This window comes from Acanthaster planci, linkage group LG18 (assembly GCF_054643075.1).
Source record: "Acanthaster planci isolate LZ-2023a linkage group LG18, COTS_SCS, whole genome shotgun sequence".
In the NCBI taxonomy this organism is placed as follows: domain Eukaryota; kingdom Metazoa; phylum Echinodermata; class Asteroidea; order Valvatida; family Acanthasteridae; genus Acanthaster; species Acanthaster planci.
Window position 1 is genome coordinate 10,640,776 of NC_141794.1, and position 27,728 is coordinate 10,668,503.

At 39.7% G+C, this 27,728-nt stretch overlaps 6 protein-coding genes across 6 annotated transcripts; all 6 read right to left on the reverse strand.

The window, feature by feature from the left end:
* Positions 1 to 3,211: 3,211 nt before the first annotated feature.
* On the reverse strand, positions 3,212 to 4,575 carry LOC147796200 (uncharacterized). Its single transcript, XM_087149089.1, has one exon. It carries the CDS (start codon positions 4,486 to 4,488, stop codon positions 3,700 to 3,702), a length of 789 nt encoding a protein of 262 aa, XP_087005215.1. The 5' UTR covers positions 4,489 to 4,575; the 3' UTR covers positions 3,212 to 3,699.
* Positions 4,576 to 6,053: 1,478 nt separating this feature from the next.
* LOC147796201 (CD209 antigen-like) lies at positions 6,054 to 9,200 on the reverse strand. The gene has a single exon (XM_087149085.1). The coding sequence runs from the start codon at positions 8,849 to 8,851 to the stop codon at positions 8,060 to 8,062; it is 792 nt and encodes a 263-aa protein (XP_087005211.1). The 5' UTR covers positions 8,852 to 9,200; the 3' UTR covers positions 6,054 to 8,059.
* Positions 9,201 to 10,450: 1,250 nt separating this feature from the next.
* On the reverse strand, positions 10,451 to 13,885 carry LOC147796202 (L-selectin-like). Its single transcript, XM_087149045.1, has one exon. It carries the CDS (start codon positions 13,455 to 13,457, stop codon positions 12,669 to 12,671), a length of 789 nt encoding a protein of 262 aa, XP_087005171.1. The 5' UTR covers positions 13,458 to 13,885; the 3' UTR covers positions 10,451 to 12,668.
* Positions 13,886 to 15,020: 1,135 nt separating this feature from the next.
* LOC147796203 (C-type lectin lectoxin-Thr1-like) lies at positions 15,021 to 18,046 on the reverse strand. Its single transcript, XM_087149070.1, has one exon. The coding sequence runs from the start codon at positions 17,803 to 17,805 to the stop codon at positions 17,017 to 17,019; it is 789 nt and encodes a 262-aa protein (XP_087005196.1). The 5' UTR covers positions 17,806 to 18,046; the 3' UTR covers positions 15,021 to 17,016.
* An 844-nt stretch (positions 18,047 to 18,890) lies between these two features.
* Positions 18,891 to 22,025, reverse strand: LOC147796204 (type-2 ice-structuring protein-like). Its single transcript, XM_087149044.1, has one exon. The coding sequence runs from the start codon at positions 21,391 to 21,393 to the stop codon at positions 20,605 to 20,607; it is 789 nt and encodes a 262-aa protein (XP_087005170.1). The 5' UTR covers positions 21,394 to 22,025; the 3' UTR covers positions 18,891 to 20,604.
* A 2,393-nt stretch (positions 22,026 to 24,418) lies between these two features.
* On the reverse strand, positions 24,419 to 27,642 carry LOC147796205 (E-selectin-like). The gene is made up of 2 exons (XM_087148900.1): positions 26,573 to 27,642; positions 24,419 to 26,064 (listed from the first exon to the last, which is right to left on the reverse strand). Exons 1-2 carry the CDS (start codon positions 27,048 to 27,050, stop codon positions 25,757 to 25,759), a joined length of 786 nt encoding a protein of 261 aa, XP_087005026.1. The 5' UTR covers positions 27,051 to 27,642; the 3' UTR covers positions 24,419 to 25,756.
* Positions 27,643 to 27,728: the final 86 nt, after the last annotated feature.

Below are 27,728 nucleotides of genomic sequence, written 5' to 3' on the forward strand. Positions count from 1 at the left end.
CACAGTCCCCACCCTGATGTGCAGGAACAGTTCATTGCAGGCAGAGAGGGACAGAAGTCTGACCCCCATGCAGCATTGATCACTGCAGTGATGGCTACAACGCCAACAACTTTGACCAAGTACATGGCGATTCTTGGCAGGTGGTAGGTGAATTCTAACAGAATTAGAATGATGCGTCAGCTTCAACGGTGTGTTTCATTTGCAGTGGGGAGGTGAAGTGAAGTCAGCTGAAAACTAGAAGTGGCGTTGAATAAAAAAGATGCAGTGTGTGCTGATTATATTAATAATTGAAATAAAAGATCCTGTTGCTATGGTCACTTAATGTCTGTGCTCCATTCGTAGTTCGTGGTAAGTGGTAGAAAGTGTCAAATTACACAGAAAAAATTGCCATTGGCATGGATTCTCTGTGTTGGCACCTCATAAAAGATGCAAAGGATTAATGGTAGAAAGTTGAACACCAGCAGCCCTTGTGAAACTGGCATATCGGATATTGCTCTTCAATTCAAACTGACTGGCTTTGATGATGAGAATTTTCATTGTAAATTAAAGGGATTGAGTTTGGAATGTTTTAGAAATTAATCTTCCAACTAAGAAAAGGTTTTCAGGAAAAGCTAGGATAAAATAAAATGGTTGCTGTGTTGACTCAGTTTGTAATATCAACATTTCAGGAGTTGACCGTGAAACGGTAAATATGCAACTGAATTGTTTTACTTTTATATAATGTGAACCTGCCAAAGAATGCATTAGGTTCCTTTTATATATAGCCTCTGTACCGGTACTTTCAAAGTAAGTCTTGTTTGGTGACGTTAACATCTTTGCACAAGAATTACCCCCCCCCCCCGAAAAAGAAATTGAAAGATCGAGCAAAACGGCAGTGGTAGAGTTGATCTACATAAAGAAAAATTGGTTCGATCAGCAGGGATTGGATTCCCTGTTAGCAAGTGCCTCTGTTAGATCCAAGATCTGCTACTTAGCTTGCCCAAGCTGGTTAATTACATGCGCATGTGCAAGATTAACTCTTGTGAGTTTGATTTTAAGATCGCCTCTGTAGTTCTGGCCTTGTTTGCCATCTTGAGTCTTTTGATGACAACCCACCACCATGCAGACCCTGCCTAATTCTTTTTCAAGGCATTTAAAAATCTGAACCAATGGCTTGAGTTTGGGCGGGTTGTTCTCGTACGTTCACAAATAGCTTGATTTCTTGGTCATGATTCGGCCGCTTGAAAGTTGGGAATGTACAACCCTTATCTCTGGAAATTAGTGGCAAACAGCATGCAACATGCCGGCATCCATATATGTTCTTCAGGGGTTAAAGTTTTTGAACTGGGTTGAATTCATTTCTATTTAAAAAAAACCCATTTATTTCTGTTTGAAAAAGAACATTTATTTCTGGGTAGTGGAAAATAATGAGTGTCAATTTTGCAAAACTTCGCATTGTTATCGGCTTTGTAAGTCATCTCACAGTTTTTTGCGGTTGTTCAAAAATGAAAACCTTGCACGTTTTTCTGTGTGTTTGAGTAAAACCGTGACAAGGAGGTGGTGTGTGATTCTGTTCCCAGCACAGTGGTCTTAGGTCGTGTCCCCACTGTTTGAGTGCGAGAACAAGAACTCCGTGTCAAGAACAGACTGCCCAAACTCGACCTTTAATGATGCTCAGACAGAGAAAAGACAAAGACGAGTTTGAAACTGGATGTTAACTACAACACCAAGATTTAATTCAAAAATAGATACTGACTGTTTCCTATTAGGAAGCACAGTCTTAGAACCCAAGTTGGAATGTTATGAATGAAACTGCAACTTAGCATGTGGAAATGACTTGACAGTCTCCAACATAGGAAACATTTCAACCGAATTTCATATTTGGTCAATTCAAAGGATTTACACCCAAGGTTGCAGCCAGAATAATGGTAATTGAAAATGTCGTAAATTTAAAGACTTGAGCCTGAAGAGTTTGGATTTTTTACCTCCAGAAATAGGGGAGGGGCTAGGGAGTAGGGTATTTACATGCATTGCCTTGGCTGTTCAACAAGAACTTGCTAGTGTGTGACTTGACTATCAACACATCAGTGTTAGTTTCAATCCAATCCAACGAAATGCCATATTACGGCTAATTACATGTACAAGTTTCAATTTCACTATAGTCTAGTCCATGAATACTCTCACTGTGCATCATTAGAGCAGTAAACTATCCCTTTCATCATCTGTGGGTGTTTTGCATCTTACTCAATCTCCACTTTTCAGAAAATCTTTTCTGATGAACAAGATAGCACCTCTTTCCCCTCTGATTCTCCAAATTGAATAATAAAATCCCAAAACATGCGACTTGAACAATCCGTGCGATATTTAAAAATGCTGCACAATATGCGAGAAAGTCTGTAGGTTGATTCCACTAGATCTGGTCAGAACCGTAGATGGAGTTTGGCTCAAACCACATGCATTTTGAAATTATCACAATTTGTTGCAGTCCAAAGGCCAATGACCTGTTCTTCTGGATTGTAATTGTTAAAATTATACTAGTGAAGAGCACAGGATGCAGTGTTCATATTTGAATTAGGCCATTTTCATTCAACCTGCATGTAGATAGCTCCCCAGCTTGGTTCATTGGCAGTACATGTAGTTTATTTGCTGACAAATTTGTCATTCCATTAGGTTGAGGCACAATTTGTGACGATGTCCTTGTTACATGGGTAACTTTTACTGTCTGTCATGAACTATAGAGTAGATGTAGGTCATTTTATTGTCTGTAAAAATAACACACCCCTCTGTATTCAGCCTTGCAAGTTGTATAACAATGTCAGTTTAGAATCCCCTTGCAGGGAAATAATGATCGTTTTTACGGGATCCATGTAAGACTTGACACTGTCACAAATTGTGCCCCAACCTCATGGAATGACCCAAACATATTCTTGAAATCTCACTGAACTGTAAAATACAAAGATAAAAGACGAAACTCTACATGGAAAACATTTTAGAAAAAAGTTGGTTATTAAGAGATCGTTTACTTTTTATACATTTAAATCAAAAAACATAAAATTAACTTGAAATGAAATGACAGCTGAAAAGTGTCAATTTCAATACACAATACAAGAATACATGTATGTACAACAGGCACAAGAAATGGACCAAAATAGAGAAAATCAAGACTGATTTTAAACAAATGGTCAAATATTTTCGAATATCATTGCAAATAGAACGTCTTCTGTGATAACTCAAGAAAGAAATGTTGCTTAATAAAGGTGAAACACGATGTGAAAGTCAAGTTTTTGATATCAATTGCACTGTGTACGATAAAACCTGTGACTATGACCTCATTTTTGGTAGACTTTCACAAAACAAGCAAAGACATTACATTATATTAAGTATTCCAACAAAATGTGTTAACATTAAGATTTTTTGTCCAATAATGACACTGATAAAATTGAAAAGCAGGTTAAAGTTCCCATTGTTTACAATTGGACAAATTTCTTGTTCTATGGTACACACTGTATTTCGTTGGAAACCCCCTTCTGACGTGTTTGAAAGGATGGCCAAATAAATATTAGTTTTTACCTTGTTTGTTTTCCTACTCTTGGTTCTGTTTCTTGTGGCAGAGAAATAATGTTCACAAAGTCATCTTGTCTCATTCCGTAATAAGAGTCCCACCAAGTTCTGTTTGCACTAGGTTCTTGTCTGTGAAGTACACCTCTGATAATGTCTGAATTAGCCAATGCATTCCTCCAGATAGATACAGAAATCCCCGATGGTTTGGAACTTGTCCTTGTCTTCGGAGCTTGTGCTGTTGTTCAGCTGGCACAGTTTCTTGCCATCTCCGTTTTTCTTGATGTTGAAGGAGCGACATCTGAGCTCCTTAAGGCAGGCCGAACCACAGGTGGTGACGTTGTCGATGATAAACTCCCCAATGACATGGTCAAGGAGGCAGGTTGAGTTGAGCATTGGGATGGGAGTGTTGCTGGAGAAGCAGTATTGACGGGGTTGGGTTGGGCGAGGAGTGCAGACAGCCTGACGAACACAAAAAGCCTTTTTAGGGTAACTACAGAATCCATCATCCATAATGTTATCACATTTTGCAGCTATTGCAGCACAGTCTTGAATACCATCAGTATTATCCGGTTGCCCAGGCCCCCATGCCATGAACGGCTTGCTCCCTTCCTGGCCATCACATTTCCAGTTTCCTTCAACTTCAATGTCATCGCAAGCAATCCAGGCGTAGTAGTTGCTGTCCTTCTGTCGTGCCAAATCTCCCAAAAACTTCATTTCTTGGAGGGAGTTTGGAGCAGCCATCTTGCCCCCCATCTCTCGGCAAGCTGACTTGCTGCTCTCCCAGTTAGCCTTTGATTCAGTGAGGCGATAGCACGCTTTCTGCCACAGTCCCCACCCTGATGGGCAGGAACAGTTCATGGCAGGCAGAGAGGGACAGAAGTCTGACCCCCATGCAGCATTGATGACTGCAGTGATGGCTACAACGCCAACAACTTTGACCAAGTACATGGCGATTCTTGGCAGATGGTAGGTGAATTCTAACAGAATTAGAATGATGCGTCAGCTTCAACGGTGTGTTTCATTTGCAGTGGGGAGGTGAAGTGAAGTCAGCTGAAAACTAGAAGTGGCGTTGAATAAAAAAGATGCAGTGTGTGCTGATTATATTAATAATTGAAATAAAAGATCCTGTTGCTATGGTCACTTAATGTCTGTGCTCCAATCGTAGTTCGTGATAAATGGTAGAAAGTGTCAAATTACAGAGAAAAAATTGCCATTGGCGTGGATTCTCTGTGGTGGCACCTCATAAAAGATTCAAAGGATTAATGGTAGAAAGTTGAACACCAGCAGCCCTTGTGAAACTGGCATATCGGATATTGCTCTTCAATTCAAACTGACTGGCTTTGATGATGAGAATTTTCATTGTAAATTAAAGGGATTGAGTTTGGAATGTTTTAGAAATTAATCTTCCAACTAAGAAAAGGTTTTCAGGAAAAGCTAGGATAAAATAAAATGGTTGCTGTGTTGACTCAGTTTGTAATATCAACATTTCAGGAGTTGACCGTGAAACGGTAAATATGCAACTGAATTGTTTTACTTTTATATAATGTGAACCTGCCAAAGAATGCATTAGGTTCCTTTTATATATAGCCTCTGTACCGGTACTTTCAAAGTAAGTCTTGTTTGGTGACGTTAACATCTTTGCACAAGAATTATCCCCCCCCGAAAAAGAAATTGAAAGATCGAGCAAAACGGCAGTGGTAGAGTTGATCTACATAAAGAAAAATTGGTTTGATCAGCAGGGATTGGATTCCCTGTTAGCAAGTGCCTCTGTTAGATCCAAGATCTGCTACTTAGCTTGCCCAAGCTGGTTAATTACATGCGCATGTGCAAGATTAACTCTTGTGAGTTTGATTTTAAGATCGCCTCTGTAGTTCTGGCCTTGTTTGCCATCTTGAGTCTTTTGATGACAACCCACCACCATGCAGACCCTGCCTAATTCTTTTTCAAGGCATTTAAAAATCTGAACCAATGGCTTGAGTTTGGGCGGGTTGTTCTCGTACGTTCACAAATAGCTTGATTTCTTGGTCATGATTCGGCCGCTTGAAAGTTGGGAATGTACAACCCTTATCTCTGGAAATTAGTGGCAAACAGCATGCAACATGCCGGCATCCATATATGTTCTTCAGGGGTTAAAGTTTTTGAACTGGGTTGAATTCATTTCTATTTAAAAAAAACCCATTTATTTCTGTTTGAAAAAGAACATTTATTTCTGGGTAGTGGAAAATAATGAGTGTCAATTTTGCAAAACTTCGCATTGTTATCGGCTTTGTAAGTCATCTCACAATTTTTTGCGGTTGTTCAAAAATGAAAACCTTGCACGTTTTTCTGTGTGTTTGAGTAAAACCGTGACAAGGAGGTGGTGTGTGATTCTGTTCCCAGCACAGTGGTCTTAGGTCGTGTCCCCACTGTTTGAGTGCGAGAACAAGAACTCCGTGTCAAGAACAGACTGCCCAAACTCGACCTTTAATGATGCTCAGACAGAGAAAAGACAAAGACGAGTTTGAAACTGGATGTTAACTACAACACCAAGATTTAATTCAAAAATAGATACTGACTGTTTCCTATTAGGAAGCACAGTCTTAGAACCCAAGTTGGAATGTTATGAATGAAACTGCAACTCAGCATGTGGAAATGACTTGACAGTCTCCAACATAGGAAACATTTCAACCGAATTTCATATTTGGTCAATTCAAAGGATTTACACCCAAGGTTGCAGCCAGAATAATGGTAATTGAAAATGTCGTAAATTTAAAGACTTGAGCCTGAAGAGTTTGGATTTTTTACCTCCAGAAATAGGGGAGGGGCTAGGGAGTAGGGTATTTACATGCATTGCCTTGGCTGTTCAACAAGAACTTGCTAGTGTGTGACTTGACTATCAACACATCAGTGTTAGTTTCAATCCAATCCAACGAAATGCCATATTACGGCTAATTACATGTACAAGTTTCAATTTCACTATAGTCTAGTCCATGAATACTCTCACTGTGCATCATTAGAGCAGTAAACTATCCCTTTCATCATCTGTGGGTGTTTTGCATCTTACTCAATCTCCACTTTTCAGAAAATCTTTTCTGATGAACAAGATAGCACCTCTTTCCCCTCTGATTCTCCAAATTGAATAATAAAATCCCAAAACATGCGACTTGAACAATCCGTGCGATATTTAAAAATGCTGCACAATATGCGAGAAAGTCTGTAGGTTGATTCCACTAGATCTGGTCAGAACGGTAGATGGAGTTTGGCTCAAACCACATGCATTTTGAAATTATCACAATTTGTTGCAGTCCAAAGGCCAATGACCTGTTCTTCTGGATTGTAATTGTTAAAATTATACTAGTGAAGAGCACAGGATGCAGTGTTCATATTTGAATTAGGCCATTTTCATTCAACCTGCATGTAGATAGCTCCCCAGCTTGGTTCATTGGCAGTACATGTAGTTTATTTGCTGACAAATTTGTCATTCCATTAGGTTGAGGCACAATTTGTGACGATGTCCTTGTTACATGGGTAACTTTTACTGTCTGTCATGAACTATAGAGTAGATGTAGGTCATTTTATTCTCTGTAAAAATAACACACCCCTCTGTATTCAGCCTTGCAAGTTGTATAACAATGTCAGTTTAGAATCCCCTTGCAGGGAAATAATGTTCGTTTTTACGGGATCCATGTAAGACTTGACACTGTCACAAATTGTGCCCCAACCTCATGGAATAACCCAAACATATTCTTGAAATCTCACTGAACTGTAAAATACAAAGATAAAAGACGAAACTCTACATGGAAAACATTTTAGAAAAAGTTGGTTATTAAGAGATTGTTTACTTTTTATGCATATAAAACGATAAACATAAAATTAGCTTGAAATGAAATGACAGCTGAAAAATGTCAATTTCAATATACAACACAAGAATACATGTATGTACAACAGCCACAAGAAATTGACCAAAATATAGAAAATCAAGACTGATTTTAAACAAATGGTCAGATATTTTTGAATATCATTGCAAATAGAACGTCTTCTATGATAACTCAAGAAAGAAATGTTGCTTAATAAAGGTGAAACACGATGTGAAAGTCGAGTCTATGATATCAATTGCACTGTGTATGGTAAAACCTGTGACTATGACCTCATTGTTGGTAGACTTTCACAAACCATGCAAAGACATTACATGTATATTTAGTATTTCAACATAATGTGTTAACATTAAGATTTTTTGTCCAATAATGACACTGATGAAATTGAAAAGCAGGTTAAAGTTCCCATTGTTTCAAATTGGACAAATTTCTTGTTCTATGGTACACACTGTATTTCGTTTGAAACCCTCTTCTGACGTGTTTGAAAGGATGGCCAAATAAATATTAGTTTTTACCTTGTTTGTTTTCCTACTCTTGGTTCTGTTTCATGTGGCAGAGAAATAATGTTCACAAAGTCATCTTGTCTCATTCCGTAATAAGAGTCCCACTAAGTTCTGTTTCCACTAGGCTCTTGTTTGCAAAGTACACCTCTGATAATGTGTGAATTAGCCAATGCATTCCTCCAGATAGATACAGGAATCCCCGATGGTTTGGAACTTGTCCTTGTCTTCGGAGCTTGTGCTGTTGTTCATCTGGCACAGTTTCTTGCCATCTCCGTTTTTCTTGATGTTGAAGGAGCGACATCTGAGGTCCTTAAGGCAGGCCGAACCACAGTTGGTGACGCTGTCGATGATAAACTCCCCAATGACGTGGTCAAGGAGGCAGGTTGAGTTGAGCATTGGGATGGGAGTGTTGCTGGAGAAGCAGTATTGGGGTTGGGTTGGGCGAGGAGTGCAGGCAACCCGACGAACACAAAAGGCATCACTGAAATCATTACAGTTACCATCATCCATCCTGTCACTATACCCGTATCTTGCAGCCATTGCAGCACAGTCTTGATTCCCTCCATCATCATCTGGTTGCCCAGGCTGCCATACCATGAACGGCTTGCTCCCTTCCTGGCCATCACATTTCCAGTTTCCTTCAACTTCAATGTCATCGCAAGCAATCCAGGCGTAGTAGTCGCTGTCCTTCTGTCGTGCCAAATCTGCCAAAAACTTCTTTTCTTGGAGGGAGTTTGGAGCAGCCATCTTGCCCCCCATCTCTCGGCAAGCTGACTTGCTGCTCTCCCAGTCAGCCTTTGTTTCAGTGAGGCGATAGCATGCTTTCTGCCACAGTTGCCACCCTGACGGACAGGAACATTTGATGGTAGGCAGAGAGGGACAGAAGTCTGACCCCCATGCAGCACTGATCGCTGCAGTGATGGCTACAATGCCAACAACTTTGAGCAAGTACATGGCGAGTCTCTCGGCAGACGATTGGAAAATTTGTTTAGAAGTGGAATGTTGTGTTGGCTACACCAGCGTGTTTTGATTGCAATGTGGAGGTCCAGTGGTGACAAATGAAAATAGGAAATGACTGTCACCACATGTAGAACACACACATTTTATGCTGCTTTGAATAATCATCAAAATGACAGACATGTACAAAAGATCCTGTTGCTATGGTCACTCAGTGTTGGCGCTAATTCAGTTTGAGCATTCCAACTTGATGGTACATGGTACTGAGTCTCATTAAATGCAGATACCGGTAATAAAGCCAGCTGTTGCTGTGGATTCTCCGTGGGAGCACCTCTTAAAAGATACATGTACTAAACGCAGCTCTCCTAAAGGATACCACCTCATGAAAGGTTGTCAGCTTATTGATGAGCAATATCCTTTATCCTTATTACCCATCAATACGCTGACAACCTTTCATGAGGACAATATTCAATATTGCGAACCAAAGTCTTGATTATCTATTCATATTACATCAGACATTAATCTTGTAACTAATGATTCCTTTCCCATTCGGCTGCATTTGTGCATAACGCTCCTGTAATTCATGTTAATTGTACCTCAATGAAAGGCCTGCAAGGAGACCACGAACGCTGCTATTGTTCAGTTGATGTGTTAACGACCAGAGCCATTTGAGTAACGGAAGGGAAAATTGGCACAGTTGCAATAAGTATCAGGTTTGGTGAAAACCAAGGACAAAAGGGTATCATTGAAAATGGTTGCTCTATTTATGTATTTTGATCTTTACGTGCTCCAGGAACAAGAAAATGACCGATGTTAACTGTTTTAACATTGTTACATTGGTTGAGTAGATACGAATTTTGACTATGCAAAACTCTTCCGAGTTTGATTTTAAGATCTCCTTTATAATTTTGGCCAAGTCTACCCTCTTGAATCCTGGCAGGACAACACCAACTCTTTTTCGAGTCGTTTGATTTTGAAAAACTACTAAAATGTAATTATGTTCACACAAAGGAAAGACAGTAAAGGGTTTGAAGCCGTTGGTTATTTGAACTACAATGTAACGACAATTTCTTCAGAAACGAGAGCTAAGATGATCTGTCTTAGAACCCAAGTTAGAATTTTATGAATGAAAGTGCATCTTTGAGTCAGTTTTTGGAAATGACTCGATATTCTAAAAAAAAAATTAGGAAGTAGAAGTCTATCAACTGGATTCCACATTTGATCAATTCCAAAGGATTCACACAAAAGGTTGAAGCCTGAATAATTATAATCAGACATTAAAATTTTTACGAAGGCATCAGCTTGTTTAACTTTCAGAGATGGTGGGGGGGGGATATATACACGTTACCGTGATTACCCTGGCTTTTGAATAAGAAACTTTATTGCTTTTATGTGAAGTGACTATCAACAGATCAAGGTACACGTACATGTAAGTTTTCAATCCAATCCGAGGTGGTACGGTACATATACTGGTATGATAGCTTAATAATGATATTCAATCTCACTATAGTCCACTCTGTGAATACTTTTCATTGTGCATGATCAGCCTAGGAGAAAATTACCTCTTTTTTCATCTGTGGACGTGGATACCAGATTTTCTCCAAATAGTGTCTAATGATCGCAAAATACCACGCCTTGGCCTCACTACCCTCCAAAACAAACAATATAAACCACTGACAAACAAACTGAATGATCAGTGTGATTTGTAAAAATATGCTGTTTGACATCTGAGAAAATCAGTTTGTGGATTCCACTCAGGCCATTTAGAAGCGCAGTAGAGTTCAGCGAACCCACCATGCATTTTGATATTAATTACTTAATTGCTAAACTGTGAATATTTTAGAATTTGTTGCAGTCGAAAAGTAAAAGCTTGTTGTTCTATAATAACCAATTTTTAAGATCTCTTTTTTAAGAGCCAAACATGCCCTATTCAAATTTGAATTACATGGTTTTAGTCAGGTATCCAGCGTGGGTTGATCGTTGTAGACATTGGAAACCTCTCAAGTAGTTTTCACACCCCAGTAGGATTCACACCCAAAGTTATACATCCAGAATAATTGTAATTGAAAATGTTGTAAATGTAAAGACTTGAACCTGAAGAGTTTGGATTTTTGCCTCCAGAAATAGGGGAGGGGCTAGGGAGTGGGGTATTTACATGCATTGCCTTGGCTGTTCAACAAGAACTTGCTAGTGTGTGACTTTCAATCCAATCCAACCAAGTGCCATATTACGGCTAATTACATGTACAAGTTTCAATTTCACTATAGTCTAGTCCATGAATACTTTCACTGTGCATCATTGGAGCAGTAAACTATCCCTTTCATCATCTGTGGGTGTTTTGCATCTTACTCAATCTCCACTTGTCTCAAAATCTTTTCTGATGAACAAGATAACACCTCTTTCCCCTCGGACTCTCCAAATTGAATAATAAAATCCCAAAACATGCGACTTGAACAATCCGTGCGATATTTAAAAATGCTGCACAATATGTGAGAAAGTCTGTAGGTTGATTCCACTAGATCTGGTCAGAACGGTAGATGGAGTTTGGCTAAAACCACATGCATTTTGAAATTGATAAACTAATGGTTGAATGTGAAATTATAACAACTTGTTGCAGTCAAAAGGCCAATGACCTGTTTTTCTGGATTGTAATTGTTAAAATTATACCAGTGGAGAGCACAGGATGCAGTTTTCGTATTTGAATTAGGCCATTTTCATTCAACCTGCATGTAGATAGCTCCCCAGCTTGGTTCATTGGCAGTACATGTAGTTTATTTGCTGACAAATTTGTCATTCCATTAGGTTGGGGCACAATTTGTGACGATGTCCTTGTTACATGGGTAACTTTTACTGTCTGTCATGAACTATAGAGTACATGAAGGTCATTTTTTTTTCTGTAAAAATAACACACCCTTCTGTATTCAGCCTTGCAAGTTGTATAACAATGTCAGTTTGGAATCCACTTGAAGGGGAATAATATTTGGTTTTACGGGATCCATGTAAGACTTGACACTGTCACAAATTGTGCCCAACCTCATGGAATGACCCAAACAAATTCTTGAAATTTCACTGAACTGTAAAATACAAAGATAAAAGATGAAACTCTTCATGGAAAACATTTTAGAAAAAGTTGATTATTAAAAGATTGTTTACTTTTTATACATTTAAAACAATAAACATAAAATTAGCTTGAAATGAAATTACAGCTGAAAAAGTCAATCTCAATACACAATACAAGAAATAGACCAAAATATAGAAAATCAAGACTGATTTTAAACAAATGGTCAGATATTTTTGAATATCATTGCTAATAGAACATTTTCTGTGATAACTCAAGAAAGAAATGTTGCTTGATAAAGGTGAAACACGATGTGAAAGTCGAGTCTATGATATCAATTGCACTGTGTCTGATAAAACCTGTGACTATGACCTCATTGTTGGTAGACTTTCACAAAAGACATTACATGTATATTTAGTATTCCAACAAAATGTGTTAACATTAAGATTTTGTGTCCAATAATGACACTGATAAAATTGAAAAGCAGGTTAAAGTTCCCATTGTTTCAAATTGGACAAATTTCTTGTTCTCTGGTACACACTGTATTTCGTTTCAAACCCTCTTCTGACGTGTTTGAAAGGATGGCCAAATAAATATTAGTTTTTACCTTGTTTGTTTCCTACTCTTGGTTCTGTTTCATGTGGCAGAGAAATAATGTTCAGAAAGTCATCTTGTCTCATTCCGTAATAAGAGTCCCACCAAGTTCTGTTTCCACTAGGTTCTTGTTTGCGAAGTACACCTCTGATAATGTCTGAATTAGCCAATGCATTCCTCCAGATAGATACAGAAATCCCCGATGGTTTTGAACTTGTCCTTGTCTTCGGAGCTTGTGCTGTTGTTCAGCTGGCACAGTTTCTTGCCATCTCCGTTTTTCTTGATGTTGAAGGAGCGACATCTGAGGTCCTTAAGGCAGGCCGAACCACAGGTGGTGACGCTGTCGATGATAAACTCCCCAATGACGTGGTCAAGGAGGCAGGTTGAGTTGAGCATTGGGATGGGAGTGTTGCTGGAGAAGCAGTATTGACGGGGTTGGGTTGGGCGAGGAGTGCAGGCAGCCTGACGGATACAAACGGCATCATGGGATTCACTACAGCGAGCATCATCCATCCTGTCATCATGTCTTGCAGCTATTGCAGCACAGTCTTGATTCCCTCCATAATTATCAGGCTGCCCAGACCCCCATCCCATGAATGGCTTGCTTCCTTCCTTGCCGTCACATGTCCAGTTTCCTTCAACTTCAATGTCATTGCAAGCAATCCAGGCGTAGTAGTGGCTGTCATTCTGTCGTGCCAAATCTGCCAAAAACTTCATTTCTTGGAGGGAGTTTGGAGCAGCCATCTTGCCCGCCGTTTCTCGGCAAGCTGACTTGCTGCTCTCCCAGTCAGCCTTTGATTCAGTGAGGTGATAGCACGCTTTCTGCCACAGTCCCCACCCTGACGGACAGGAACACTTCATGGCAGGCAGAGAGGGACAGAAGTCTGACCCCCATGCAGCATTGATCACTGCAGTGATGGCTACAATACCAACAACTTTGACCAAGTACATGGCGATTCTTGGCAGGTGGTGGGTGAATTCTAACAGAATTAGAATGATGCGTCAGCTTCAACGGTGTGTTTCATTTGCAGTGGGGAGGTGAAGTGAAGCCAGCTGAAAACTAGAAGTGGCGTTGAATAAAAAAGATGCAGTGTGTGCTGATTATAGTAACGATTAAAATAAACGATCCTGTTGCTATGGTCACTTAATGTCTGTGCTCCATTCGTAGTTCGTGGTAAATGGTAGAAAGTCTCAAATTACAGAGAAAAATTTGCCATTGGTGTGGATTCTCTGTGTTGGCACCTCATAAAAGATGCAAAGGATTAATGGTAGAAAGTTGAACAATAGCAGCCCTTGTGAAACTGGAATGATGGACATTGCTCTTCAATTCAAACTGACTGGCTTTGATGATGAGAATTTTCATTGTAAATTAAAGGGATTGTGTTTGGAATGCATTAGAAATTAATCTTCCAACTAGGAGAAGGTTTTTAGGAAAAGCTAGGATAAAATAAAATGGTTGCCGTGTTGACCCAGTTTGTAATATCAACATTTCAGGAGTTGACCGTGAAACAGTAAATATGCAACTGAATTGTTTTATTTTCATGTGAAGTGAACCTGCCAAAGAATGCATTAAGTTCCTTTTATATATATACATGTAGCCTCTCTACTGGCACTTTCAAAGTAAGTCTTGTTTGGTGACGTTAACATCTTTGCACAAGAATTATACACCCCCGAAAAAGAAATTGAAAGATCGAGCAAAATGGCATTGGTAGAGATGATCTACATAAAGAAAAATTGATTCGATCAGCAGGGATTGGATTCCCTGTTGGCAAGTGCCTCTGTTAGATCCAAGATCTGCTGCTTAGCTTGCCCAAGCTGGTTAATTACATGCGCATGTGCAAGATTAACTCTTGTGAGTTTGATTTTAAGATCTCCTCTGTAGTTCTGGCCTTGCTTGCCATCTTGAGTCTGTCGATGACAACCCACCACCATGCAGACCCTGCCTAATTCTTTTTCAAGGCATTTCAAAATCTGAACCAATGGCTTGAGTTTTGGCGGATTGTTCTTGTACGTTCATAAATAGCCCAATTTCTTGGTCATGGTTCGGCCGCTTGAAAGTTGGGAATGTACAACCCTTATCTCTGGAAATTAGTGCCAAACAGCATGCAGCATGCCGGCATCCATGTATGTTCTTCAGGGGTTAAAGTTTTTGAACTGAGTTGAATTCATTTCTGTTTAAAAAGGAACATTTATTTCTGTTTAAAAAAGAACATTTATTTCTGGGTAGTGGAAAATAATGAATATCAATTTTGCAAAACTTCGCATTGTTATCGGCTTTGTAAGCCATCTCACTATTTTTTGCGGTTGTTTAATAATGAAAACCTTGCACGTTTTTCTGTGTGTTCGCCTAAAACCCTGACAAGGAGGTGGTGTGTGAATCTGTTCCCGCTGTTTGAGCGCTAGAACAAGAACGCCGTGTCAAGTACAGGACGCCCAAACTCGACCTGTAATGATGCTCACACAGAGAAAAGACAAAAACGAGTTTGAAACTGGATGTTAACTATAACACCAAGATTTAATTCGAAAATAGATACTGACTGTTTCCTATTAGGAAGCACAGTCTTAGAACCCAAGTTAGAATGTTATGAATGAAACTGCATCTTAGCATGTGGAAATGACTTGACAGTCTCCAACGTAGCAAACATTTCAACCGAATTTCATATTTGGTCAATTCAAAGGATTTACACCCAAGGTTGCAGCCAGAATAATGGTAATTGAAAATGTCGTAAATTTAAAGACTTGAGCCTGAAGAGTTTGGATTTTTTACCTCCAGAAATAGGGGAGGGGCTAGGGAGTGGGGTATTTACATGCATTGCCTTGGCTGTTCATAAGAACTTGCTAGTGTGTGACTTGACTATCAACACATCAGTGTTAGTTTCAATCCAATCCAACCAAGTGCCATATTACGGCTAATTACATGTACGAGTTTCAATTTCACTATAGTCTAGTCCATGAATACTTTCACTGTGCATCATTGGAGCAGTAAACTATCCCTTTCATCATCTGTGGGTGTTTTGCATCTTACTCAATTTCCACTTGTCTCCAAATCTTTTCTGATGAACAAGATAGCACCTCTTTTCCCTCTGACTCTCCAAATTGAATAATAAAATCCCAAAACATGCGACTTGAACAATCCGTGCGATATTTAAAAATGCTGCACAATATGTGAGAAAGTCTGTAGGTTGATTCCACTAGATCTGGTCAGAATGGTAGATGGAGTTTGGCTCAAACCACATGCATTTTGAAATGGATAAACTAATGGCTGAATGTGAAATTATCACAACTTGTTGCAGTCCAAAGGCCAATGACCTGTTCTTCTGGATTGTAATTGTTACAATTATACTAGTGAAAAGCACAGGATGCAGTGTTCATATTTGAATTAGGCCATTTTCATTCAACCTGCATGTCGTTAGCTCCCCAGCTTGGTTCATTCGCAGTACATGCAGTTTATTTGCTGACAAATTTGTCATTCCATTAGGTTGGGGCACAATTTGGGACGATGTCCTTGTTACATGGGTAACTTTTACTGTCTGTCATGAACTATAGAGTAGATGTATTTCATTTTATACTCTGTCAAAATAACACACCCCTCTGTATTCAGCCTTGCAAGTTGTATAACAATGTCAGTTTAGAATCCCCATGCAGGGAAATAATGATCGTTTTTACGGGATCCATGTAAGACTTGACACTGTCACAAATTGTGCCCCAACCTCATGGAATAACCCAAACATATTCTTGAAATCTCACTGAACTGTAAAATACAAAGATGAAATTCTACATGGAAAACATTTTAGAAAAAGTTGGTTATTAAAAGATTGTTTACTTTTTATACATATAAAACGATAAACATAAAATTAGCTTGAACTGAAATGACAGCTACAAAATGTCAATTTCAATACACAATACAAGAACACATGTATGTACAACAGCCACAAGAAATGGACCAAAATATAGAAAATCAACACTGATTTTAAACAAATGGTCAGATATTTTTGAATATCATTGCTAATAGAACGTCTTCTGTGATAACTCAAGAAAGAAATGTTGCTTGATAAAGGTGAAACACGGTGTGGAATTCAAGTTTATGATATCAATTGCACTGTGTCTGATACAACCTGTGACTATGACCTCATTGTTGGTAGTTCACAAAAAACATTACATGTATATTTAGTATTTCAACATAATGTGTTAACATTAAGATTTTGTGTCCAATAATGACACTGATGAAGTTGAAAAGCAGGTTAAAGTTCCCATTGTTTCAAATTGGACAAATTTCTTGTTCTCTGGTACACACTGTATTTCGTTTGAAACCCCCTTCTGACGTGTTTGAAAGGATGGCCAAATAAATATTAGTTTTTACCTTGTTTGTTTTCCTACTCTTGGTTCTGTTTCATGTGGCAGAGAAATAATGTTCACAAAGTCATCTTGTCTCATTCCGTAATAAGAGTCCTACCAAGTTCTGTTTCCACTAGGTTCTTGTTTGCGAAGTACACCTCTGATAATGTCTAAATCAGCCAATGCATTCCTCCAGATAGATACAGAAATCCCCAATGGTTTGGAACTTGTCCTTGTCTTCGGAGCTTGTGCTGTTGTTCAGCTGACACAGTTTCTTGCCGTCTCCGTTTTTCTTGATGTTGAAGGAGCGACATCTGAGGTCCTTAAGGCAGGCCGAACCACAGGTGGTGACGCTGTCGATGATAAACTCCCCAATGACGTGGTCAAGGAGGCAGGTTGAGTTGAGCATTGGGATGGGAGTGTTGCTGGAGAAGCAGTATTGACGGGGTTGGGTTGGGCGAGGAGTGCAGACAGCCTGACGGATACAAACGGCCTTACGGGAATTACTACAGCGAGCGTCATCCATACTGTCATCATGTCTTGCAGCTATTGCAGCACAGTCTTGATTATTATTTTTATTATTCGGCTGCCCAGAATCCCATGCCAGGAACGGCTTGCTCCATTCCTGTCCATCACACGTCCAGTTTCCTTCGACTTCAATGTCATTGCAAGCAATCCAGACGCGGTAGTCGCTGTCGTTCTGCCGTGCCAAATCTGCCATGAACTTCATTTCTTCAAATGAATGAGGGGCAGCCATCATGCCTCCTAGGTTTTGACAAGCTGACTTGCTGCTCTCCCAGTAAGCCTTTGATTCAGTGAGGCGATAGCACGCTTTCCTCCACAGTTGCCACCCTGACGGGCAGGAACATTTCATAGCAGGCAGAGAGGGACAGAAGTTTGACCCCCATGCAGCATTGATTGCTGCAGTGATAGCTACAATGCCAACAACTTTGAACAAGTACATGGCAAGTCTCTAGGCAGACGATTGGAAAATTTGTGCACAAGTACAATGATGTGTTGGCTACACCAGAGTGTTTTGATTGCAATGTGGAGGTCCAATGGTGACAAATGAAAATAGGAAATGACTGTCACTACATGTAGAACACACACATTTTATGCTGCTTTGAATAATCATCAAAATAACAGACATGTACAAAAGATCCTGTTGCTATGGTCACTCAGTGTTGGCGCTAATTCAGTTTGAGCATTCCAACTTGATGGTACATGGTACTGAGTCTCATTAAATGAGTCTCATTAAAAGATCCTGTTGCTATGGTCACTCAGTGTTTGGGCTAATTCAGTTTGAGCATTCCAACTTGATGGCACATGGTACTGAGTCTCATTAAATGAGTCTCATTAAAAGATCCTGTTGCCATGGTCACTCAGTGTTGGCGCTAATTCAGTTTGAGCATTCCAACTTGATGGCACATGGTACTGAGTCTCATTAAATGAGTCTCATTAAAAGATCCTGTTGCCATGGTCACTTAATATTTTTGCTCTCATTAGTACCGGTAACAAAGCCAGCTGTTGCTGTGGATTCTCGGTGTTGGCATCTCATTCAAGATACAAAGGAAATGATAATTGGTGCAAATTCTAACAAACGCAGCTTTCTTGAAACAGGAGAAATGGATGTTGCCCTTCAATTCAAACTGACTACCGTTGATGATGATAATATTCACTGTGAACCGCAGGTGTGATTATTTATTTAGTTTAGGTGTACGTCAGAAATTAATCTTCTTGCCTATTCAGCTGTATTTGATCGTTACGCTCCAGTAGAAAATAATACATGTACCTCCATAATGAAAGGTCTGCAAGGAAACCATGAACGTCGATGGTGTTCAGTCACTGTGAATGGACCAAAGTGAGTTTGATTTAAGATCTCTAGTATAGTTTTGACCAAGTCTGCCATCTTGAATCCTGGGACGACCACACACCCTGCATGCAGATACTATGTACTCAATTCTTTTCCAAGTCTCTTGACCTTAAAATCCAAGAAATGACAACGATGCTCACACATAGAAGAGACATGAAAGGGTTTGAAACCGTATGTTCTTTAACTACAACACCAAGTTTTAATTCCAAAACAGATACTGACTTTTTTAAGGAAACAGAGCAAAGATCTTTCTTGGATGAACCCAAGGTGGAATCCGGTGAAAGGAAATTGCATCTCAGTATGTGAAATGAATCGATATTCTGTAAAATAGGAAACATTTAAACCGAATTCCGCATTTGGCCAATTCCAAAGGTTGCAGCCAGAATAATTGTGATAAGAACATTAGAAATGTTAAGACGTCAGGCTAAGGGATCAGATTTTAACCTCTACAAAAGGAGGGGGGCTACATGCAACAGCGAGGCTGTCCGACAAGAAACCTGGTTGCTTCCATTCGATATGACTATCAACACATCAGTGTGAGTTTCAGTCCATCCAATGAGGTATGGTATGACTGTAAATGTGATTTCTCAATCTCACGACAGTCCTGTTAGTGACTACTTGTCACTGTGTATTGCCAATGGAGTAAATGAACTGTTTTTTTCTCCTGTGGGCATTTTGCAAGAGAACAGTACATGTAGGCCCCTATATCTGATTTTCTGAAAACAACGTCTAATGGCCACAAGATACATGTACGTGTAGCATTCCTTGGTTCCCTGACCCTCTAAAACAACACAAACTATAATCAAGCGAGTAATTATACAATCAGTGTGATTTTAACAAAATGCCTTACGCCATCTGAGTAAGCCTGTGGGTGGATTCCTGTTCTGTCCGTTTAGAGAAGCAGGCGGAATTTGGCTGAAACAACTTACATTTTGATATGAATCAACTAATGGCTAAGTGTGACATTTGCTGCAGTCGAAAGGTGTGCTCGTTCTTCTAAAAGCAAGTTTGAAAATTTTGCCAGTAAAGACAAAGGCATGCCATATTCAAATGTGCATTGTGACAGTTTGGATTAAGCCCATGGAGTGAGGCATCCAGCATACATTCACATGTAGGTCATTTATAGTGGTTTCCTTGCCGACAAATCTACATGTATTCCTATTGATTAAAATCTCACTGTACCAGAAAAAAAAATGGTGAAAGATGTTTACAAACTCTAAAACATTTTAAAGTTTACTGATAAAGAGGTCTCTTCTTTTTCAAACATTTCAAATGCTGTACAGCGCATAAGCTTGGAGAGTGAACTTGCAATTCAATGGCAGTTAACAAAATATGAAAACAAAGTTACTTGATTAAGGTGCAACACGGTGGAAAAGTCAAGAGTATGGTAACGCTTGCATTGTGTTATAGATACACATAAATGTAAATGGTATAACACTGAGCAACACTATGATTGGTTGTTCACAAAACACGTAGAGACATTAAAAAATTAGGATTTCAACATAATCCCTGAACATAAGATTTTGTGATTTTTGATGAAGACTTTTTTGTCTGTTGGAGATGAAAAACAATTTAAAATAGCAATGTTTGTGAAGTTGTGAACACCCTACATGTACATATACAGTACAGCTGTACATGTATGTGCCATAAGGAAAACATATAGTATATGACATTTGACAAATTTCCCGTAATGCTATCCTGCTATCCTGTTTCAAATAAGAGCAAAATAAATATTTGTTTTTACCTTTTTTTTCTGCTCTTTGTTCTGTTTTATGTGGCAGAGAAATAATGTTCATAAAATCACATTGTCAAATTCCCTAATAGGAGTCCCACCAAGTTCTGTTTTCACTAGGTTCTTGTCTGTGAAGTACACATTTGATAATGTCTGAATTAGCCAATGCATTCCTCCAGATAGATACAGAAATCCCCGATGGTTTGGAACTTGTCCTTGTCTTCGGAGCTTGTGCTGTTGTTCAGCTGGCACAGTTTCTTGCCATCTCCGTTTTTCTTGATGTTGAAGGAGCGACATCTGAGCTCCTTAAGGCAGGCCGAACCACAGTTGGTGACGCTGTCGATGATAAACTCCCCAATGACGTGGTCAAGGAGGCAGGTTGAGTTGAGCATTGGGATGGGAGTGTTGCTGGAGAAGCAGTATTGACGGGGTTGGGTTGGGCGAGGAGTGCAGGCAGGCTGACGGATACAAACGGCCTCACGGGATTTACTACAGCGAGCATCATTCATACTGTCATTACATTTTGCAGCTATTGCTGCACAGTCTTGAATATTATCCGTATTATGCGGCTGCCCAGGTCCCCATGCCATGAACGGCTTGCTTCCTTCCTGGCCGTCACACGTCCAGTTTCCTTCAACTTTAATGTCATTGCAAGCAATCCAGACGCTGTATTTGCTGTCCTTCTGTCGTGCCAAATCTGCCATGAACTTCATTTCTTCAAGTGAATGAGGGGCAGCCATCATGCCTCCTAGGTTTTGACAAGCTGACTTGCTGCTCTCCCAGTCGGCCTTTGATTCAGTGAGGCGATAGCATGCTTTCCTCCACAGTTGCCACCCTGACGGGCAGGAACATTTCATGGTAGGCAGAGAGGGACAGAAGTCTGACCCCCATGCAGCATTGATTGCTGCAGTGATGGCTACAATGCCAACAACTTTAAGCAAGTACATGGCGACTCTTGGGCAGACGGTTGCACAGTGTGAAGAGAATTGGAACAATGCCTCACTTTCAGCTGTTTGTTCCAGTCAGAGCCCTATGATGCCGAATAAAAGTTGAAGTATCAATAATGATCGCAACAATTGAGGTGAGTTTTTGTTGCTGTGGTTTCTTGTCCACATTCAAGTTGTTGAAGGAATATAGTGCAAGATGTCACAAAACGCAGCCTTTGTAAAATGGCAACGAGGGTGGTTTTCCATTAGATTCGTGCAATATTTTGGCTATTCCGTCCACCTTGAAACAGTGAAGAGAGTATATATTTATGTAAGTTTCATCAGAAATTAGACGGTGCGTCTCCGTCCCCTGGTTTTCGCAGTCTGATTGTGGAGGTTGGGATAACGTGAATTAAAACACGGACTTTGCCAATAAAAACATGTCTGTTGCGGACAGAAATAATGATCAAAGTAGCCAATGAGCTTGCTGCAATGGTTAATTATTTGTGTGCAAACGCTCGAAGCTGATGATAATTCTTCCCTCCTAACGATTCTTCCTTTGTGAAATGAGAATTACCTACCGTATGTATTGTCTTTGAGATTAACTGACTACACTGGAAGCAACAATTTGCAATAAAAATGATGGGATCATTAGGATGAGCATGGCAGTAATAATCTGAAATTAATATTTCAACTCCTTGGAAAATGGCACATTGATTAAAAAAGGGAGAAAAAGGACAGAAATATTGGAGTGCATAGAAAGTGCTCTGCAGGGATTAATAAACCTAATAGGATCTTTGAAAGAACAGTTGCCATGGTTGCTAGAAGTTTGAAATACCAGTCACAGAAATGGGGGGGGGGAGGGAAGAATTAATCAGGATATCAAGAATGCCCAGCTTCTTAAGGATGGGGATTGACATTTAATTTGAAAAAAAGTCAGAAAACTTCCCCATACTGTTGAAACCTGTCAACGTGTCACCCTTACCGTGGTGTCATTGAAAACTTTAAACACAACAAATTGTATACAATTTAAATAGTTGACACAAAGTTCGGGTGATGAATTCATGGTATTCCTTTGACATGACTGAGCAGAGCGTTCTGATTAGATTACATTTGTTTATTTGAGAGTAGACATAAGGTCCTATTCAGCCCGAGACATATCTCGTGATATGTCAAACTTTGTAAGCTATTGGCACAGAATGGAGGAGATTTATACCGTCTATAGTACAGTGTAGTATGCCATTATGAGAAAGAGGACTGTAGATACCAATCAGACTTTGTCGATCTTGGTAAGGAATGGGACAAGATGTTGTTAGGCAATGGAGAACCTGAATAAGCCTGTTCAGACGGATTAAAGTTTATACGAAACAAACATCGTGGCTAGAAAGATATTTTTAGAAGGAACCGGAGGCTGCTCATCACAACTTGAAGGGTATTTTTAGAAGCAAAATGAAGGAGTTTAGGAGGTGTTTTTTTTTTTTTTTTTTGAGGATAACCACGGGATCAAACATTAAGGCTACGAGAATACTTTCAGAAGGAAAGTTAAACCAGAATAATAAACATTGCGGCTGGGAGGATTTTATCGGCTGGAAAACAAATCTGGTTACTGTCATCAAGGTTAGGAAGATATTTTTAGAAGGAAAAAAAAGGAAACTAATCAAGGTTAGGAGAGTATTTCAAGACGGAAAAAGCAGGAGACTAATCATCAAGGTTGGGAGGATATTTTTTAGAATGGAAAGGAGTAGACGAGCAGGATTATTATTTCTGTTATGTTTAAAGAGGTTAGTGAAGGGGAAATGCCGGCACGCAAGAGTTCTTACCGGTCTTTTGGGGCAATTTTGACAAAAAAGTACAAAAGAATTGTATCTCTAAACAAGGGAGACTGATCAGGTGCAGTTTGCTTTGACCATGCCAGGGTTAGGTACTGGTATTATGGGTCCACAGCTGGGACATTTGTCCTTTCCATTCTCCCTTTTGAAAGCGGACAAGTCAGGAAAAGATTGAATACAAAAATAGAAAGAAGATTAATGTGCATTCATGTGTTTGAGGTATTTGACATGTTTATTTGAAGGGTACTGAAATTACTCTCTTTTGTTAACATCTGACCTGTAAATGTGAAATTTTATTGGATGGGGAGAAACGTAGGTTTCTTAATTTGTTTGAGATTGAGACTCCCAATCATCAAACTTACTGATACAGGCAATTCACAATGCAGTGCGCCACCAAGAGGTTGTCACGGAGAGGCTTTTTGGCAGTGCATTGTGGGATAAATAGCTGACAAAGTGTCATTTTGCTATTAAACTGTGCTGTACCCTGAAAACTGGAATTTTAAAAAAATGTTTGTTTATCTTGATCGAAAATGCGAAGTAGCTTATTGCAGTCAAAGGTAGTCAAAGTGATGATTTTGTGCAGTGTAGGGAATGCGTCAATCAATCAAATATCCCCAAATTAGTACGCACGAAGTGCGCTTAATCACGGCAGAGTGCGAACAGTAAATTTGAAAAGTGGCCTTTCTCCGGCAAGCTCTTGGTGGCGCACTGTTTCATGAATCACCCGTATTGTCCCAATTGTAAATCGGGCAAAACTCACACTGCTTGATTTCTACATGTATTTCCCTGAAGTATTTGATATGGAGAATGTGTAGATAAAGATCTCTTTAATAATTATTCCAAAGTCTGCCGTCTTAGATTTATTCAGAACTTTGGATAGCCCCAGATACATGTAAATGTATTAGCCATCTCTCCTGATCACGGCCCTTTTTCATGTTTAGAGTTTATTTTATACATGTGTTTGAAATAGTTAGAGCACCATCCTTGTCACACACAGAAACAGACACAAAAGATAAAATTTCTGTTCTCTATCTACAACACTGATTATTTATTGGGAAAAAGAAGAACTTTTTAATGAGGAAAAACTATCAAAATCCATCACTGTGTATCTCAGGTTGGAAACCGAGTAGTAGAAATGGACCGTGCTATATCCAAGCAACTTGAATTATTCTATTCAATAGATAATGTCCAACAACTTCAGAGATGTCATTGTGGTTGCAGTTTTGGACCAAACAAATGATCAGAAGTCATAAGCTATAGTGATTAGTGATTATATATAAAAATTGAAAGGCTGAAGGATTACAGACAGAGCAAGGACTGAGATGTTTTTGGATGAAGTTCTTAAATTTGTAAAGATGTCTTTACGCCATTCTCTTGAAAGCAGTCTGATTGGGAGGGGCCACATGTTTAGAGGGAGGGGTCGTGCACCTTCCCTGAGGGTTGACTTGAACACACCAAGGTACTAGGACACGTACATACATGTACATGTACTTAACGAATCTATTGCTTTACTCAGATGTATTGAAAATTACTGCATTTTCAGGTGCTTAGGGCAATACTACTAGAGTTACAAATTGTGACTCAAATCTGTTAATTGTTATTGGTTCCCATCAGTAAAACCAAAAACACGGCAATGTGATTTATGGGATTGAATCTTTTATAAAACCTGACTTGTTAACACCTGTATTTTAAACACCTTATGTAGAAGCCTGATGTAGTGCATTCAACTGCTTCTTATTTTGTATTCATCAATGGTCCAAAAATGATTATTTCACTTAGTGACAATGCATGCATGTACGTGAAGATAATTGCAGTGAATTTAGGTATAGCCACAAGAACACGGAAATAATGACTGAAATTATTTGAACCAAAAGTAGTCATACATCTACATTTTCCTTGATTGGTGATTCTGAACGGTTGGTCGTTTCTTGAAACTGTTGCTGAGTAAAATGATAAACGCTGATCAAAAGTCAAGATATCAATGATCTCATTCTAAATACAAGGTGTTGACTTGAACATACAATTTGTAAACACTAAGCAGGTAAAAACCAAAGAACAAAAAGCAACAATCCAAAATCTTCTCTAGAAAAAACTTCACAGTCAGATGGCTTCAGAGTAGAAATCTTAACATTAAGTGTTTTCTGTAGTGTCACGATACTAGTACAAGACTGAAGAACGCTGATTAAGTTTTGAAAATGTAATGATCCGTAATGATTCCAATGTGGTGAATATGCAGAGATAGATAAAAAGGTAATTGGTTAAAAGGTGTCAGCAGAAATGGGAAATGGAAATTTCTTGACAGTTGTATCGGTTTAACCGAAGGACTGATATTGAGATTAAGAGCCCATACGTGGAATTTAGTTTTGAATCTTTCTCTATCTCACCTCTGTCTGTCTTTTCCTTTGGCACTGAACTGAATTGCTGTGTTGTATATGACATTACCAAACTGCCAGACCAGGGATCACATTAATGTCTATGGTCATGAGCTATACCAAATTTGTTTTCTTTCAGTTCAAGTTCAGGTTGATAGATTTCCTGTCCAAGAAAGTCAACATCTAGCCGATGCAAATTTCTGAGTAGATACAGAAATTACTGATGGTTTGGAACTTGTCCTTGTCCTCTGAGCTTGTGCTGTTATTCAGCTGACACAGTTTCTTGCCGTCTCCGTTTTTCTTGATGTTGAAGGAGCGACATCCGGGCTCCTTGGCGCAGGCTGAGCCACGGACGGTGATGCTGTCAGTGGCAAAGTCTCGGATGACGTGGTCAAGGAGGCAGGTTGAGTTGAGAATGCGGCCGTGGGTGTCGGTAGAGAAGCAGTAGCGACAGGGTTGGGTTGGGCGAGGAGTGCAGGCAGGCTGACGGCCTCAAACGCCATCGTGGGATTCACTACAGTGACCATCCTCCATACTGTCATCATGTTCTGCAGCTATTGCAGCACAATCATGTGGCAGAGAAATAATGTTCATAAAATCACATTGTCAAATTCCCTAATAGGCGTCCCACCAAGTTCTGTTTTCACTAGGTTCTTGTCTGTGAAGTACACATCTGATAATGTCTGAATTAGCCAATGCATTCCTCCAGATAGATACAGAAATCCCCGATGGTTTGGAACTGGTCCTTGTCTTCGGAGCTTGTGCTGTTGTTCAGCTGGCACAATTTCTTGTCGTCTCCACTTTTCTTGATGTTAAAGGAGCGACATCCAGTCTCCTTGATGCAGGTCGATCCACAAGCGGTGACACCCTCGGTAGTAAACTCTCGGATGACGTGGTCAAGGAGGCAGGTTGAGTTGAGCATTGGGATGGGAGTGTTGCTGGAGAAGCAGTATTGACGGGGTTGGGTTGGGCGAGGAGTGCAGACAGGCTGACGGATACAAACGGCCTCACGGGATTTATTACAGCGAGCGTCATCCATACTGTCATCTTTTTTTGCAGCTATTATAGCACAGTCTTGATTATCATCAGCATTATTCGGCTGCCCAGAATCCCATGCCATGAACGGCTTGCTCCCTTCCTGGCCGTCACACGTCCAGTTTCCTTCGACTTCAATGTCATTGCAAGCAATCCAGACGTGGTAGTTGCTGTGCTTCTGTCGTGCCAAATCTGCCATGAACTTCATTTCTTCAAGTGAATGAGGGGCAGCCATCATGCCTCCTAGGTTTTGACAAGCTGACTTGCTACTGTTCCAGTCAGCCTTTGATTCAGTGAGGCGATAGCACGCTTTCTGCCACAGTCCCCACCCTGACAGAGAGGAACAGTTCATGGCAGGCAGAGAGGGACAGAAGTCTGACCCCCATGCAGCATTGACCGCTGCAGTGATGGCTACAATGCCAACAACTTTGACCAAGTACATGGCGAGTCTCGCGGCAGACGATTGGAAAATTTGTTCAGAAGTAGAATGATGTGTTGGCTACACGAGAGTGTTTTGATTGCAATGTGGAGGTCCAATGGTGACAAATGAAAATAGGAAATGACTATCACCACATGTAGAACACACACATTTTATGCTGCTTTGAATAATCATCAAAATAACAGACATGTACAAAAGATCCTGTTGTTATGGTCACTCAGTGTTTGCGCTAATTCAGTTTGAGCATTCCAACTTGATGGTACATGGTACTGAGTCTCATTAAATGAGTCTCATTAAAAGATCCTGTTGCCATGGTCACTCAGTGTTTGGGCTAATTCAGTTTGAGCATTCCAACTTGATGGTACATGGTACTGAGTCTCATTAAATGAGTCTCATTAAAAGATCCTGTTGCCATGGTCACTAAATATTTGGGCTCTCATTAGTACCGGTAACAAAGCCAGCTGTTGTTGTGGATTCTCGGTGTTGGCATCTCATTCAAGATACAAAGGAAATGATAATTGGTGCAAATTCTAACAAACGCAGCTCTTGTGAAATGGGAGAAATGAATGTTGCTGTTCAATTCAAACTGACTACCTTTGATGATGATAATATTCACTGTGAACCACAGGTGTGATTATTTATTTAGTTTACGTGTACGTCAAAAATTAATCTTCTTGCCTA